The sequence below is a fragment of the Pantherophis guttatus genome, chromosome 3 (genome assembly GCF_059756535.1).
Source record: "Pantherophis guttatus breed Tessera chromosome 3, ASM5975653v1, whole genome shotgun sequence".
In the NCBI taxonomy this organism is placed as follows: domain Eukaryota; kingdom Metazoa; phylum Chordata; class Lepidosauria; order Squamata; family Colubridae; genus Pantherophis; species Pantherophis guttatus.
In genome coordinates this window covers 110,850,329-110,865,011 of record NC_142065.1, presented here as the reverse complement: position 1 = coordinate 110,865,011, position 14,683 = coordinate 110,850,329, and the positions used below count along the sequence as shown (strand labels likewise).

The 14,683-nt window shown below is 42.5% G+C and overlaps 1 protein-coding gene across 3 annotated transcripts in view; it reads left to right on the top strand.

Moving 5' to 3' along the window:
* The window catches only part of NUF2 (NUF2 component of NDC80 kinetochore complex), a 65,383-nt gene extending 61,860 nt beyond the window's left edge, over positions 1-3,523 (top strand). Inside the window, exons 14-15 of one of the 3 annotated variants that reach the window (XM_087891150.1) lie at positions 897-1,049; positions 1,364-3,523. In XM_087891150.1, coding sequence (XP_087747276.1) covers positions 897-1,037 — 141 coding nt within the window. In that variant the 3' untranslated portion in view covers positions 1,038-1,049; positions 1,364-3,523. Of the gene's footprint in view, positions 1-896 lie in introns of all 3 variants that reach the window. The other 2 variants (XM_060690176.2, XM_060690175.2) reach the window with 2 other exon arrangements.
* Positions 3,524-14,683: the final 11,160 nt, after the last annotated feature.

The window sequence follows — 14,683 nt, the reverse complement described above, 5'->3', positions numbered from 1 at the left end:
AATGCAGTTTCATGTCCAAACTTACTGGCTGCCCCCATTCATTGCAAACCCCACCCTATCAAACCCCAGACTCCCTAACTGCTCCTTTAGCTATTCATCAGTCCAGAAATTTTCTTTTTCTATTCCATAAGGGATCAAGTTTGAGCAGAAATTTTTGAAGATTTTTTTTAAAAAATAGAAAATCTTTATAAACAGTTTAACAATCTACATTATTTCTGACATTCTCAAAAAACTCTTAACTGTTAATTACACAATTTACTGTTATAAAACCATGTTGATTTATGGTTCATCAAGAGTTATTTATAATGCTATCTTTAGTAATGTTTTCAGTCAGTCTTACCTGGAACAGATGTTGAATTAATTGATCTATAATTGTTGCATACCTTCTGGATCCCTCTTTAAAAATTGGTTGGCATTGGCTACTTTCCAGTATTCTAATACAAAATCTAATTTTGATTATTCATTACCAGTAATATTACATTGGAGTGCTTTAAAACCACCTTGGTTGCTATCAAGAGATGGTGATAGTCCTCCTCTCTTGTTACCAGTTTGCTTTCCTGAAATTATATGCTCAAACTTTAGTTTTCTAAGGTTAAGTGCGAACAGATAATTCATTTAGGTATTCCTGCAATTTCACTAGTGTCCTTTAGGGGGCACCTTTAAATGCTTATGGAGCATTTCTCTATGGAGAAATGGTCTAAATTGCTCAAAGGGATGTTTTCCTGCTTTAGATACTTCTTATTTAAGTAGATGAATAAATAATATATTCCTCCTTTACTTTTGGCTTGCATTTGGCATGTGCTTCTTTTTGTTTTCCTGAGAGGTAAACAGTTTTGAAGGAAAATTTGCTTTTAAAATTCTGCTTGTTAATCAGAAAAATATCATTTTCCACTTAGTACTGTTGGAAGAAATATCCATCTGGTTCAGTTCCAAGCTGGAAAGAGGACACTGGAAACATGGATGCTGATTGGAAAGACAGGTTTATTGATGAAGCAGAACCACCAACCACATGTGATTCTGGGCAGCTGACAAAATGAAGTTGAGAGTGGGTGGGTTTGTATATCTTCTTTGGGCTTTGTATTTGAGCTTCTTGTTCCTGTGCAAGAACATGTCCTTTAAGATTCTATTGGCTGTTGTCAATTTTCCTATGGGGTTATGTAGGGGTCATGCGTGGCTCTATAGGTGTCATGTCCCAGCATATAACTTTTATATACTCTAGCCCCATCTAGTGGCCAGAGGGACAAATATGCTCCAATATACAATCTTTATATACTGTTGTTGTGCTCTAGCCCCATCTAGTGGCTGGAGAAACAAAATACCAAGTATATTGTTTGAAACTGACCCAATCCATTTTACCCATCAGTCCACACTCTCAAACCAAGTGCATGCTGGGAAGTCAGACTCCATTTTCTTTAGCATTTGGAGAAGGCAGAAGCATAAAGAAGAATCCATCTTAATCTGTGGAACATGGTCATTCAAGGACAAACCCACATCCCACACACGGAGCATCATTGGTGAAATTTAAATTGCTTGTATTTATTAATTGTTATGCTCAGCAGTAACTTAATACTGTCCGTCTTGTATTTGATTCTCATTGTATGTTTCCCTATTTTCCCCAGTTTCACCATATCCTGTTATTTCAACTCAGATCTACGCAGATGGTCTGTTTTATTGGAGGATAGGTAGGTTTAGCTGCATGTTGTGCTGCACACAGACTAATATGTAATGGGGACAGAACAATAGGCAAAAGAGGAAATGCAAATCCTAGGTGTTTGTCTGAGCTAATCTGGTCAACCTCTGGCTTACTGTTTATCTGAGCTCCAAGGTTTCTGTGACTTTGAAGTTTGGACTGCTCTGGTGTGCAATGAAAGGGCTTGTGTTCTGAAAGGGTGTTGGGCAATTCCTATTGTGGCTAATGACTTTTCTCCTATGTTGAATCTTGGGAGAGGGGCTGCTTTCTAACCCTACCATTCTGCCAAAAAGTTTCAAAATATTCTGTCTTGAATGGATTATCAAATCTGCATTTCTAAAAGCTGGCCTCCACAGTTTCTGCTTGGGGGCAGGGAGACTGGGGCTGGTTTCTGTCTCCCTTAAGAGCATGTTTCTCCATTTGTCCCTTTGGGAAAATATAATATCCTGCCTTTTTTAATATTTCTCAAAGTATTTCATTCTTCGACCCCCCTGGCTGGGAAGCTGCATGGCCATGTTGGCTGGGAGAACGCTCTCCCTCCTGGCTGGGAAGCTGTACAAAAGTTTGTGGGCCTAAAAGAAAAGTTCAATCAATCAATTCCAACTTCTTGTGAAAGAAAAAGTTTTCACAAAGTTGGAATTGATTGAGTGAATTTTTTTTTGGTCTCACAAAGTTTTCTTTGCCTGAAATTCCTGAGAAATGCAACGGAGCTGGAAATCAGGTAGGCAAAGAAATCCTTGGGGAATTTGTTCTCCCAGCTAAGCACAGCCATGCAGCTTCCCAGTGCTGTGTTGGATGCAGCCACAGTGGAAAAGCAAGGCAGGCAAGCTGGAGCCTGGGGGGGGGCAGTACTGTGCTGTCCGGGAGGCAGGCTGCTGGCCCGCGCCATTTCCTGCTTGCCACACTGTCCAGGAGGCAAGCCACTGGCCCCTGCCATTTCCCACTGTTTCCCACTTGCCCACGCTGTCCGGGAGGCAGGCCACTGGTTTCCACCATTTCCCACCGTTTCCCACTTGCCTGCGTTCTCCAGGAGGCAGACTTCTGGCCCCTACCATTTCCTCCCAGTTCCCACTTGCACATGCTGTCTGGGAGGCAGGCTGCTGCCCCTCCCCCCCATTTCCCGCAGTTTCCTGCTTGCCTCTGAATGTCAGCTGAATGCTCTCCTCCCAGGCTCTTGAATGCTCTCCTCCCAGAAGTGCTGGGAATGGCTTCCCGGCACTTCTCCTTGTCGTGGAGCTCCTTGGCTTTTGAAATCTAGTGCCGCTTCTCCAGCTGCTGAGCCCAACCAGCTGATCCGAGAGTGCTGGATTTCAAAAGCTAAGGAACTAAGTGCTACAAGGAGAAGAAGTGCCAGGAAACCATCAGCAAGTATCACAGGGCGTTGCTGGATCTGAAGAGCTGTTGCTGGCCCTAGGACGCCACTTCAACTGCCTCCTCCGCAGGGGCTACCGGCCTGGCAAACTCTTACAACAGCCTGGCAAGTAGGGTGGTCACCTGGGTTTTGGCCCTAGGGTAGGTGGGAAAGGGAGGGGGGAATGGTGAGGGGGAAGGGAAGATTAATTTTTTTAATAGATTAGAAAATAATATGAGGGACTTTTGAGGAGAAAGCCCTGCACATTTGTGATGTTGGAATGGATTATATGCCAACTCCTAGTGACACTATACATTTTAAGTGTAGGAATTAAGCTCTTGGAAACTTTTGGAAGTATTCACTTGTGACTGAGAGCAAAAGGTATTAATGGTAGTATGTTAGAAGTACCTTAGAATTGAAAACAACTATTTTTGGCGACAATGCTTTATGAAAATAAAAATATTGGATCCTGTTTCCACACAGTTACTTTGTACTGTATTTTTCAATTATTTAAATAAGCTCATATGATAACCTTTCTTACAAACTGTTCATGTTGACTATTTTGATAGGCTCTCTGAATTTTCAAAAAGGGTCCTTTAAGAAGGGTGGATTTGCAGTATTAAAAAAGAAGACAGAGAATGGTGATTTAATGACTAATCTATATGCTCTATCTGAGCATATAGATCTGAGGCCTGCAGTCCTCATTTGTACCACCCAGAGGGCCAATGTAGGCCTGTACATACCTCATTAGTTGCTTGGCAATTTATCTACTCCATCTGTATTTATATATTCTTCAAAATGTGTTTAATTTTTTTAAAAAATGGCTGACTTGCCACAGAGCAAAACACCATCCTCCAGAAAAATCATTTATTTCTTTATTTATATTCCATCATTATTTTTATAAGTAATTCAAAGCAGCAAACATTCCAAATATCCCTCCTCCTCCTCCTATTTTCCCCACCACAGTCCTGTGAGGTAGGCTGGGCTGAGAGCGGGAATGACTGACCCAAAATCAGCCAGTCAGTTGTTAACTCACTGAGCCATTTCTGAACTTTCCTGCAATGTGAAAAAGAGAGCTATCTGCAGCCAGTGTTTTGTTTAGAAGTGCGTCCACCTGTCTGAAAAAGCAGAAAAATTATAAGCGTAGGACTGTGCTTTGCTATGGTGGACAAGGATGCATTTGTCTGCAATTCTTTAAACAAAATAGGGCTTTTTCTGGGGAAGAAAGGCAGCTGCATAATCCCAGGAAAAAGGAGTTTCCACAGAAGATCATGGAGAATAATAGAGCTAAGCATCTGTGGGAGTTCCAGATCCATAACAACAGGCAGGCATTAGATAATCAACAGGACACTGTAGTAGTAGACAAATTAATAGACAAAGACCAGAAGAGCTCAGGAGGCCAGGCAAGCGGGGTGAGGCAAGATGCCCCTTGACGTGAGTAATGTGGAGTTGGCCACGCCCACCCAGTCATATGACCACCAAGCCATGCCCACCCAGTCACATGATCACCAAGCCACACTCACCAAGTCATGTCCACAGAACTGGTAGTAAAAAAATTTGAATCCCACCACTGTCTTACTTGTTTCGCAAAGGCTCATAATGGGTCTTAATTATCAGCTTCCTTGGTCCTAATCTTGTCAGCCATGTGTAAATGATTTTATCCTGTTATCTATTGCCTCTAGCCTGCCTTTCTTAATGGATCAGTATTGTTTCCACTTTTCTCAATGAATGGTGTTAAAATCATGTCCTGTCCTTAATCCCATCACTTGGTGGTAAAGGTGTTTTGTTTGTGAATAGGCTGGCCCAGTCTTCCTTAATGGGCATAAAATCACCATCTCTAAAGATTTTGCTGGAGGCTGTTTTACTATGCAGGGACTGCTTTTTGCCTCTAAGATCATGTTTCTCCATTTCTCCTTTGATATAATATTCTGCCTCTTTTAATATTCTCCAACATATTTCATTCTTCTAGGAGAAGGGGTTTCCACAATTCCCTCCATTTGGGCTATACAGTAGTGGCCAAAAATTATGGAAACCTTTTGGGAAAAATGTATTTTTGAGGTTTGATGGCTAATAATACCATCTTTTTTTGGAGTTTCAATATGATCATATTCCAGTGCTGGAATGGCCTGGGAAGCCCAGACCTTAACCCAATTGAAAATCTATGGAGCTGACTAAAGAAACTTGTTGGTCAGAAGCGACCCAGCAATAAAACCCAATTAATAGAAGCAATCATTCAATCTTGGTTTCACATTATAACAGTTGCAGAACTAAAAGACTTGGTTCACTCCATGGGAAGACATTGTAAGGCCATAATTCATGCTAAAGGTTACCCAACTAAGCATTAACTGACATGATATTTTTTTGTATGTCTCATTTTTTCTATGGTGATAATTTTTATGTATCTCATTTTTTCTATGTGTTTCACTTTTCTTCTTTATACTATAACTGCTATTCTAATAGCAAATTCTTCATAAAAGTTATTGCATTACATTCTTGATTAAATTATCTTTCCATTGATATATAATTATATGGTACTACTCCAAAAAAAAGTGGCATTATTAGCTAGTTTAGAAAATACACTTTTCCCAAAAGGTTTCCACAATTTTGGCCACTAGTGTATATATTTACATATATTGCCCAACCTACACACTATCAGAATGGCCTCTGTACTTCCTGTATACCTGGCACATCATGAGGGATATTTGGCTGGCATCCTTACTTGGATGTCTGTGTCCCTTGTAATCCAAAAGGGAGCATCCTAAACTGGAAACAATGGGCAATTGAAAGCAGTTTTTCATTCGTCACCTTCCTTAATCCGGACTCTGTAATAAACCTCCCGTAAGTCTAGTTTAGTAAAAATCTTCCCCTTGGCCAGGTGGGCTAGCATGTCTTTCATGAGGAGTAGTGGGTAGACATTTTCCACACAAATGGCATTTTCATAGAGAAAGGTACTTTTACTGAGTATGAACTGAATGCAACCAAAGAAAAGCAAGGTCTGAGGCAATAGGCGCGAAAATCACATATAGAAAGCATCCCCAAAACTCTCCCCCCAAGGGTCCAGTCAGGATTATCCAATCCACATCCCCCCAAGGTGTCATGTGGGGCGCAGCTTCAGATTGCTCCATTCTTCTGGTATGCCAAGACGGTTGACCTTGACTGGTTATCAGCACGTCTTCCAGCTACAGAGAAAGCGCTGAGGAAAACTTTCTCCAATTCACTCCCTTTTACGACATCTCCACCAACTCGCTTCCTACTTCCCAAATACCGAAACAGCTCCCTCCTCCCCCCGTTACAATGGCAGCCGAAGCAAGCAAGCAATATAGAGGCAGAGGCTAACAGTCTGTTGAGATGGGAGGTGATTTTGTAGGCTATTGGGGCAAGGCAGTGGCCCCCAAAAGGAGAGCTTTCAACCCATGAAGGTCTAGCAGCTAGAAAAGAAATTTACAGTATCCAATTTTCTGTGCCAATTCTTTTTAGCTGTTTGATGTCACTTTCTGTGAGCTTTCAGTCAGGTTGAAGCAAGCACATGTCCCAAAATTCTTTGCAGCCATGATTGTGCCTTAGTAGATAATCAAATGCTGCCCATTTCCAAGGGTTCCTTCCTGAACCTGCCTTAGCTCTTAGTTTAGTACATCCAGGGTTTGTGAGGTCAAATTGAGGTTAACCAGTGTGCAAGCCAGGCTATTAATATTTTTGAAATTGCACACAATGAGCCTTGGGACTCCTACTAATGAGACCACCAGTGCAACATATTCTGCCTTACTGAGTAACTTGGCAGCATTATTTGTGAGTCCTAATCAGGGCTTGGGGTTTGGAAATCTCTTTTCTGTTACCTCTTCAGTGAGGGATTTGCCTGAGGGGGCTTGCCCCCTCCCCCATGGAATTGGCAGGGAGGTATGACTGCATGGGTCTTAGTGCCACAGAGTGAGCCTAGGGGAAGGAAGCTTTATGTGGAGACAGGTGAAGGGGATAGCCTTAGTGTGGTTCTGAATGGTGTGGGTATGCAATTACTCCTACAAGACAAGTAGTACAAACATTCTTGATAATTCTCCCTCCCTCCAGACAGAAGTCTGAAGACTTGCTGTGCTAACCACTCCCAAATGCCATCCCTCCATGAATTCATTTAGCTGATTACAATATAAATGAGGCAAGAAAGAAAACCTTACAATGAGTTTCTGCCCTTCCCCCCATAGTCTTTCCAACTGTCTTCTGAGGCACTGAAGAGAGTCTTTAGTCTCCACTGGTCCATTTCAGGGTCTTCTCTTTTAAGCCAGGTGGGTGGTGTTGGGCTTGGTTTGGTGCTAAGGTTGGTTTCCCCATTTTTAGCAAAAAGTCCATTGTACTTTTCCAGTCTTTAATGAAAATACTTATTCTTTTATCAAACAGTTTTGCTGTTTTATCGCTTTTGCTATTTCTACAAATTCGGCCATCTTCACAATCCATTGTTGGTATCACTCCACTCCATTGTTGGTATCTCAATCTTTTTTCACCTTTGGGCCTATAGTAGCTTTGTTACCCTACACAAAACCAGAAAACCAAGTTTTTTCTAATTTACTGTCCATACATCTTAGACCAGCGGTCCCCAACCTTTTCAGCTTGACAGCCTGGCTGGGGGTGGGTGGGAGAGGGAATGGTTCCATGTGAGCAGTGGGCACATGTAAAAAAACATGCAGCTCTATTTGCACAAATAGTGGGGTGTGCGTACCCATAGTTTGTGCAAATAGAGCTTCATTCACGCGCTCAAGCACCCACTGCTTGTGCAAATAGAGCTTCACGTGTGAGCATGAACACTTGACACTTGTTCAAGTGGAGCTGCATATGCATGTTCGCCCACTGCTTGCCCGGCCTAGTTGGGGACCCCTACTCTAGACTACATTTCTGTAACCATTATGGGTTATCTTACATTTCTTATGTTTTATGTTTTATGTTTTATTAAATTTGTATACCGCCCTACTCCCGAAGGACTCAGGGCAGTGAAGAGGCACAGAATAAAATACAGAAATACAAAAGTTAGAAACAATTTAAAACCAAATTAAATAATTTAACCCAAGACAATTAAAAATCCCAATAATTTAAAACAAATTAAAATTTCAGTTTAAAAATTTAAAAGAAAGGGGAGAAAATTAGGCCAGGCCGGCTTGCTGGAATAGGTGGGTCTTAAGAGCACGGCGGAAAGTGTGCAGATCCGGGATTTTATGACACCTACCAGTGAAACTTTCTGTCTTGCTCCTTAAAATCACAGCATTGCCTGTCCAAAGGATATATAGGTCTATTTGCAAGCTTTGTATTCCTGGGCATTTAATAAATTGTTTGTTTAAGATCATACCGAAGTTCTACAACTAATTACAGTTCTCTGTAACATAAACACAAAATAAAGTAACCATTCTAAAAATGTACATGTAATTGCAGAGTGATATCTAGGAATGTGTGCCCCATGATCAATTTCTTTAGTTTCCAGAGAATAGGAAAGAGAAGCAATCTCATTTTAATTATATCTCTTTATTGCTAACAAAGGAATGATTTATGCAATTAAATTAACTGGGTAGAAAATTATTCTCTGCTGAGCTGTCCTAATTCTTCGCTTTCTGAATTACAGGCTCTCACATTTTTGTATAGAGATTAATTTTTCTGATATGCAAACAGAATTCCTTGGAACATTTTTAAAAATCCATCTCCCCTTTTCTTCATATGAATGACAGGAGTAATACTTGTGAATTGTTAGATTATGAATTTCTATTTTAATGTAGAAAAGGGAAGAGCACTAAGAAACTTTTTTTAAAAAAAGAAACATTCTCTAGCAGAGAGGTGAGCTTTTTAGGCTTTTTTTAATTCTATTTTTGAGGAATATGAACAAATTGTGATGATAATTACAGAAGATGCAAAGTTTTAAGTATGTCTCTTTAATCACTGGGTGAAAAGGACATATTTCATCAGATTCACACATCCCGGATACACATTACTAAATTTTCTCAGTTAAAGTTTTAGCACTTTTTCTCGGAAATCATGCCATTATTGTTTAAGGTTTCAAGAAGTTCTATTCAAACAAAATCCTCTAAATTAATCTCAAAATGTTGCTTTAGTTGAAAATTACTTAAGAAAGTAATGCCTTTCCTCAAATTACTTTCTTCCTGCTTTTTATCTTTGCCTGATGCAAACAATAGACAGTACACATGTACTATACTTATGTTGTTGGTTCCAAAGCAGTCAATTCTGTTATGAATGTGTGACATTTATGTTTAGAAGGACATTAATCAACCTCCATCCAAATGTTAAAGTAACAAAACAAAAGCATTTGGATTTCATGAGTTTATTATTTCCCCTGTCAGGAGAAATATCCATCTGGTTCAGTTCCAAGCTGGGGGAAAGACACTGGAAACATGGAGGGTGATTGGAAAGAAGGTTTAATGATGAACAGAACCACATGGGTTCTGGCCATCTGACCACATGGAGTTGAGAGAGGGTGTTTTTTTTATACCTTCTCTTGGGCTTTGCACTTGAGCTTCCTGTTCCTCTGAAAGAATGTGTATTCTATTGGCTGTTGTCAGACTCCCACGGGGCCATGTAGAGGTTACGTAGGGGTCATAGATGGCTCTATAGGCAAAGTACGAATCCTAGGTGTTTGTCTGAGCTAACTTTGGTTGAAGTTTCTGAGGGTGATGTTCTTCTTAGGTGAAGGGCTTATGTTCTGAAAGGGTGTTGGGCAATTCCTATTGTGGTTTAATGGCATTGTCCTGAAGGATAATCCCATCATCCTGGAGCTGACGGTCTTTTGTTTTGTAGATAGGCTGGCCCAGTCTTTCTTAATGGGCACAAAATATCTGCTGGGGGAGGGAGCTATTAAGAGTGATTCTGCTCCCTTTCTCTAAAAACCATGTTTCTCCATTTCTCATTAGGGAAATATAATATTCTACCTTTTTAATATTCCTCAAAATATTTTATTCTTCTAGGAGGGTGATGGTGGCTTCCCACAGCTCATTTGCTGACCGAATTCCATTGGCTCATTAAAACTTGTTGCAATGCTTTTCAGATACTAATTACACCCCTGGTAAGGCATTTGTATGTGTGGAGGCTTCTTCTGACTACTGGAACTGCCAGAAGATAAACCAAACAGGTGAAGTGTATTACGGAGACCTGGTTGGGCCCGGAGGGAGGGGTCCCTCTGGTTGAGATGTGCCCACCAGGCTTCAGAGCATTCCATCAGCCGAGGGCCCAGGGGAGGGGCGGGGGGTGGCGGTTATTATTAATGAAGGTCTTGGTCCGAGGGAGACCACTGTGCCACAGATTGCCGGATGTGAGTCCCTCTTTGTGAGATGGGGTCATGGGGTTCAGATGGGCTTGTTGCTTGCGTACCTGACTCCCTGCCGTGCAGCAACGGCCCTGCCCGAGCTCCTCGACATGATAGCCATGGTGGCAGTTGATACACCCAGGCTTATGGTCATGGGTGATTTCAACTTGCCGTCCATCGGTGAAACGTCTGAGATGGCTCGGGAGTTCATGGTTTCCATGATGGCCATGGACCTGACCCAGCTAGTTCATGGCCCCACCCACAGGGGGGGACACACTCTGGACTTGATTTTTGTCTCTGGCCAGTGGTTGAGTGATCTTATTATAGGGGATATAGACATGGAACCCTTGTCATGGTCAGATCACTCGCTCCTTCGCCTGGACATTCGAACCGCTACACCCCACCACAGGGAGGCGGAGCCAATAAGATGGGTCTGCCCCAGGCGCTTGATGGATCCTGAGAGGTTCCAGATGGAGCTTGGGCCATTTCCTGAGGATCTAGCACATGACTCGGCCGAGGACCTGGTAGCTGCCTGGGATCAGGCGGCTGGTGGGGCCTTGGACCGAGTCGTGCCTTTGCGGCCTCTGACCTGGTGCCGATCCCGCGCAGCTCCTTGGTTTACTGAGGAGCTGAGGGAAATGAAGCGCCGGAAAAGACGCCTGGAGAGCGGTTGGAGGGCCAGTCTCGCTGAATCTGATCGAATACTGGTAAGGTCGCATATTAAGGACTACCTAGTGGCGATAAAGACGGCAAAGTTTAATTACTTTTCCGCCTCTATTGCGTCATCAGGGAATCATCCGGCCGCCCTGTTTAGGGTGACCCGCTCCCTGCTCCATCCGGGAGTGCGGGAGGATCCCCTGGAAGGCAGGGCGGAGGATTTCGGACAATACATGTATGACAAAATCGCTCAGATCCGGGGGGATTTGGACTCTGACTGGGTAGATCAGGGCAGGGTGACGAGGAATAGTCTTGAGAATGTTATCTGGGAGGAGTTTGATGCTGTGACTCCCGATGATGTGGACAGGATTTTGGGGAGACTTAGTACGGCCACATGTTTATTGGACCCATATCCCTCCTGGTTGGTACTGGCTTCCCGGGAGGTTACACGAGGCTGGCTCCAGGGTGTTATCAACGCTTCTTTGAGTGAGGGTTACTTCCCTGCTGCCTTGAAAGAGGCGGTGGTGAGGCCTCTCCTCAAGAAGCCGTCCCCGGATCCGGCAATATTGGCCAACTATCGTCCTGTCTCCAACCTTCGCTTTATGGCGAAGGTTGTTGAGAGTGTGGTCACACGACAGTTTCCACAATTCCTGGAGGAAACATCTTATCTAGATCCGTTCCACTCAGGTTTCAGGTCTGGGCACAGCACGGAAACGGCATTGGTCGCGTTGGTTGATGATCTCTGGAGGGCTCGGGACAGGGGTTGCTCCTCTGTTCTGGTCCTGTTAGACCTCTCAGCGGCTTTTGATACCATCGACCATGGTATCATGCTGCACCGGGTGGAAGAGTTGGGGGTGGGAGGCACCGTATTGCGGTGGTTCTCCTCCTTTCTCTCCGACCGGTCACAGTTTGTGTTGGCAGGGGGGCAGAGGTCGACCTCGAGGCCTCTTGTCTGTGGAGTGCCGCAGGGATAGGTCCTCTCGCCCCTTCTGTTCAACATTTATGTGAAGCCGCTGGGCGAGATCATCCATGGCTTCGGGGTGAGATACCATCAGTATGCTGATGACACCCAGCTGTACATCTCCACCCCAGGCCACCCCAACAATGCCCTTGAAGTGATGTCTCAGTGCCTGGAGGCTGTGCGGATCTGGATGGGGAGGAACAGGCTCAAGCTCAACCCTTCCAAGACTGAGTGGCTGTGGCTCCCGGCATCCCGATATAGTCAGTTGACTCCATCACTGACTATTGGGGGCGAGTCCTTGGCCCCCACAGAAAGGGCTCGCAATCTGGGAGTCCTCCTGGATATGCAGCTGTCCTTGGAGGAATATCTGACGGCTGTAACCAGGGGGACCTTTTATCAGGTTTGCCTGATTCGCCAGTTGCGGCCCTTTCTTGATCGGGATTCCCTGTGCACAGTCACACACGCCCTCGTCACCTCTCGCCTTGACTACTGCAATGCTCTCTATATGGGGCCCCCCTTGAGGGGCACCCGGAGGCTCCAGCTGGTCCAGAACGCAGCAGCGCGGGTAGTGATGGGAGCAGCATGGCGCTCCCATGTAACACCGCTCCTGCGCGAGCTGCACTGGCTCCCGGTGGTCTTCTGGGTGCGCTTCAAGGTGTTGGTTATCACCTTTAAAGCGCTCCATGGCATAGGGCCTAGCTATCTTCGAGACTGCCTGCTGCTACCGACGACCTCCCAGTGACCCGTGCGCTCCCACAGAGAGGGCCTCCTCAGGGTGCCATCAGCCAAACAATGTAGGCTGGTGACCCCCAGGGGGAGAGCCTTCTCTGTGGGGGCACCTACTCTCTGGAATCAGCTGCCCCCAGAGATAAGGAGAATCCAAGACCTCAGTGCCTTCCGCCATGCCCTTAAAACCCACTTTTTCCAGCAAACCGGGCTGGTTTAGGAAGAAATTTTTAAAATTTTTAAATGTTTAATTGGTTTGTGGTTTTTTTAAATTTTGGGCCAAATTTATATAGATTTTAATTGTTTTTAATATTTGTATTTCATGTTTTTAATTCTGGCTGTGCACCGCCCTGAGTCCTCAGGGAGAAGGGCGGTATATAAATTGAAAATAAATAAATAAAAAAAAATTGGCTGTTATGTTTCACTCTTAGATGTGCAACCCTAATAACTACAAAACTAGAGCCTAAATGCAGGTAATCCTAATGTTTTTATGACCATTTTTATTATTTTGGTAACCAATTTGAGGGAGAATGAATCATGTGGTTGTTAAGTGAATCACTTGGTTGCTAAGAGAATCAGTTTCCCACATTGATTTTGCTTGTTGGAAGCCGATGGGGAAAGTTACAAATTGCAATCATGTGTCCCCAAGTATGCAACTGTGTAAATGCAAACTGGTTACCAAGCCCCTGAATTGCAATCATGTGACCATGGGCATCACGGTGCAGCCATTTTAACTTGGAGGATAGGTCATAGGTCACTTTTTCTGAGTCCTTCATAACTTTGAACCATCTTTAAACAAATAGTTGAGCCCCTGTTTTAATAGCGGCTAACAACTACAGGGGCTAAAAGACAAAGGACCTGTTTGATAAAAAGCGCTTATTATGACCGTGTGGAAATGGCTTAGTTAAAATTTTTTAAACTATTTTTATTTTTCCTGTGGATACATGAGGCTAGACTGATTTTGTGGAGTGAGATTGGATTATATCTGGGAGAGAGGAAGGAGAAGAGGAAACAACTATGTCTTAAAAGTAAAGACAAAAGACAAACGGTCATGGATAAAATGGCTTCTAGCTCTGAAGTGAAAGTATGAATCCCAGACTATTTGTTAATTGAAAAGAGAAACTATGTCGCTTGTTACTTGTACTGAATTGACACTGAGACTTAGAGAACTTGGCTTCTGATACATAATCTATTCACTGGAGGACTTACGGAAGATTTGAAAGAAGAAATTAAATGGAATAATGGAAACTGAACTAAATAAAAGTGATTATAAGAGAAAGGCGTGGCAACAAAAGGAAGACATGATGATACCATATATGGAATAGTTCCAGAATTAACTTTGCAGAACTTATAACTTTGATGACATTGAAAGGGAAAAGAAATACATTTGGACAGATTTGAGGGGGAAAAAAACACAATGGAATAAATCAAGTAACAAGATAACAAAATATCACATTTTGATTCAAATGGATGTAATGGTTATTGGGTGAATGATTAATGTTAGGAGATACTTTTCTTTCTTCTCCATGCTTTCTTTTTATTTCTTATCTTTCTTTTTTCTCTTTGTTTTACTCTTTTCTCATCTGCTTTTTTCCCCCTCTTTATTTTTTCTCTCTTTTCTCTCTAATATAATTGTTTAATTTTTTTTGGTATTTTTAAACTCCCCTTTCCCTTTTTGCTGATGTCTCTATTACTTCCTTATTTTTTTATTGTAATTACTATTGTTATTATTTTCCTTGTTATTACTATCACCACCTTGTTTTAATATATATATAAATACACAAATAATTTGATTAAGAAATAAGAGCACAAACCATCTAAGAAAAATATGATCTCTGGAGGCTTCAACTTGTTCTTAAACTTTGAATTTTCCGTAGATTCAACAATTTTCAAGAAAAGGATTTTTAAGACATTGCAAGATATTTGTTAAAATATATTTTTATTTTAAATTAGAAATATGGAGGAGAATAAATGGAAAACCAATATGGGTAATACATTGTGAAATAATTTGAA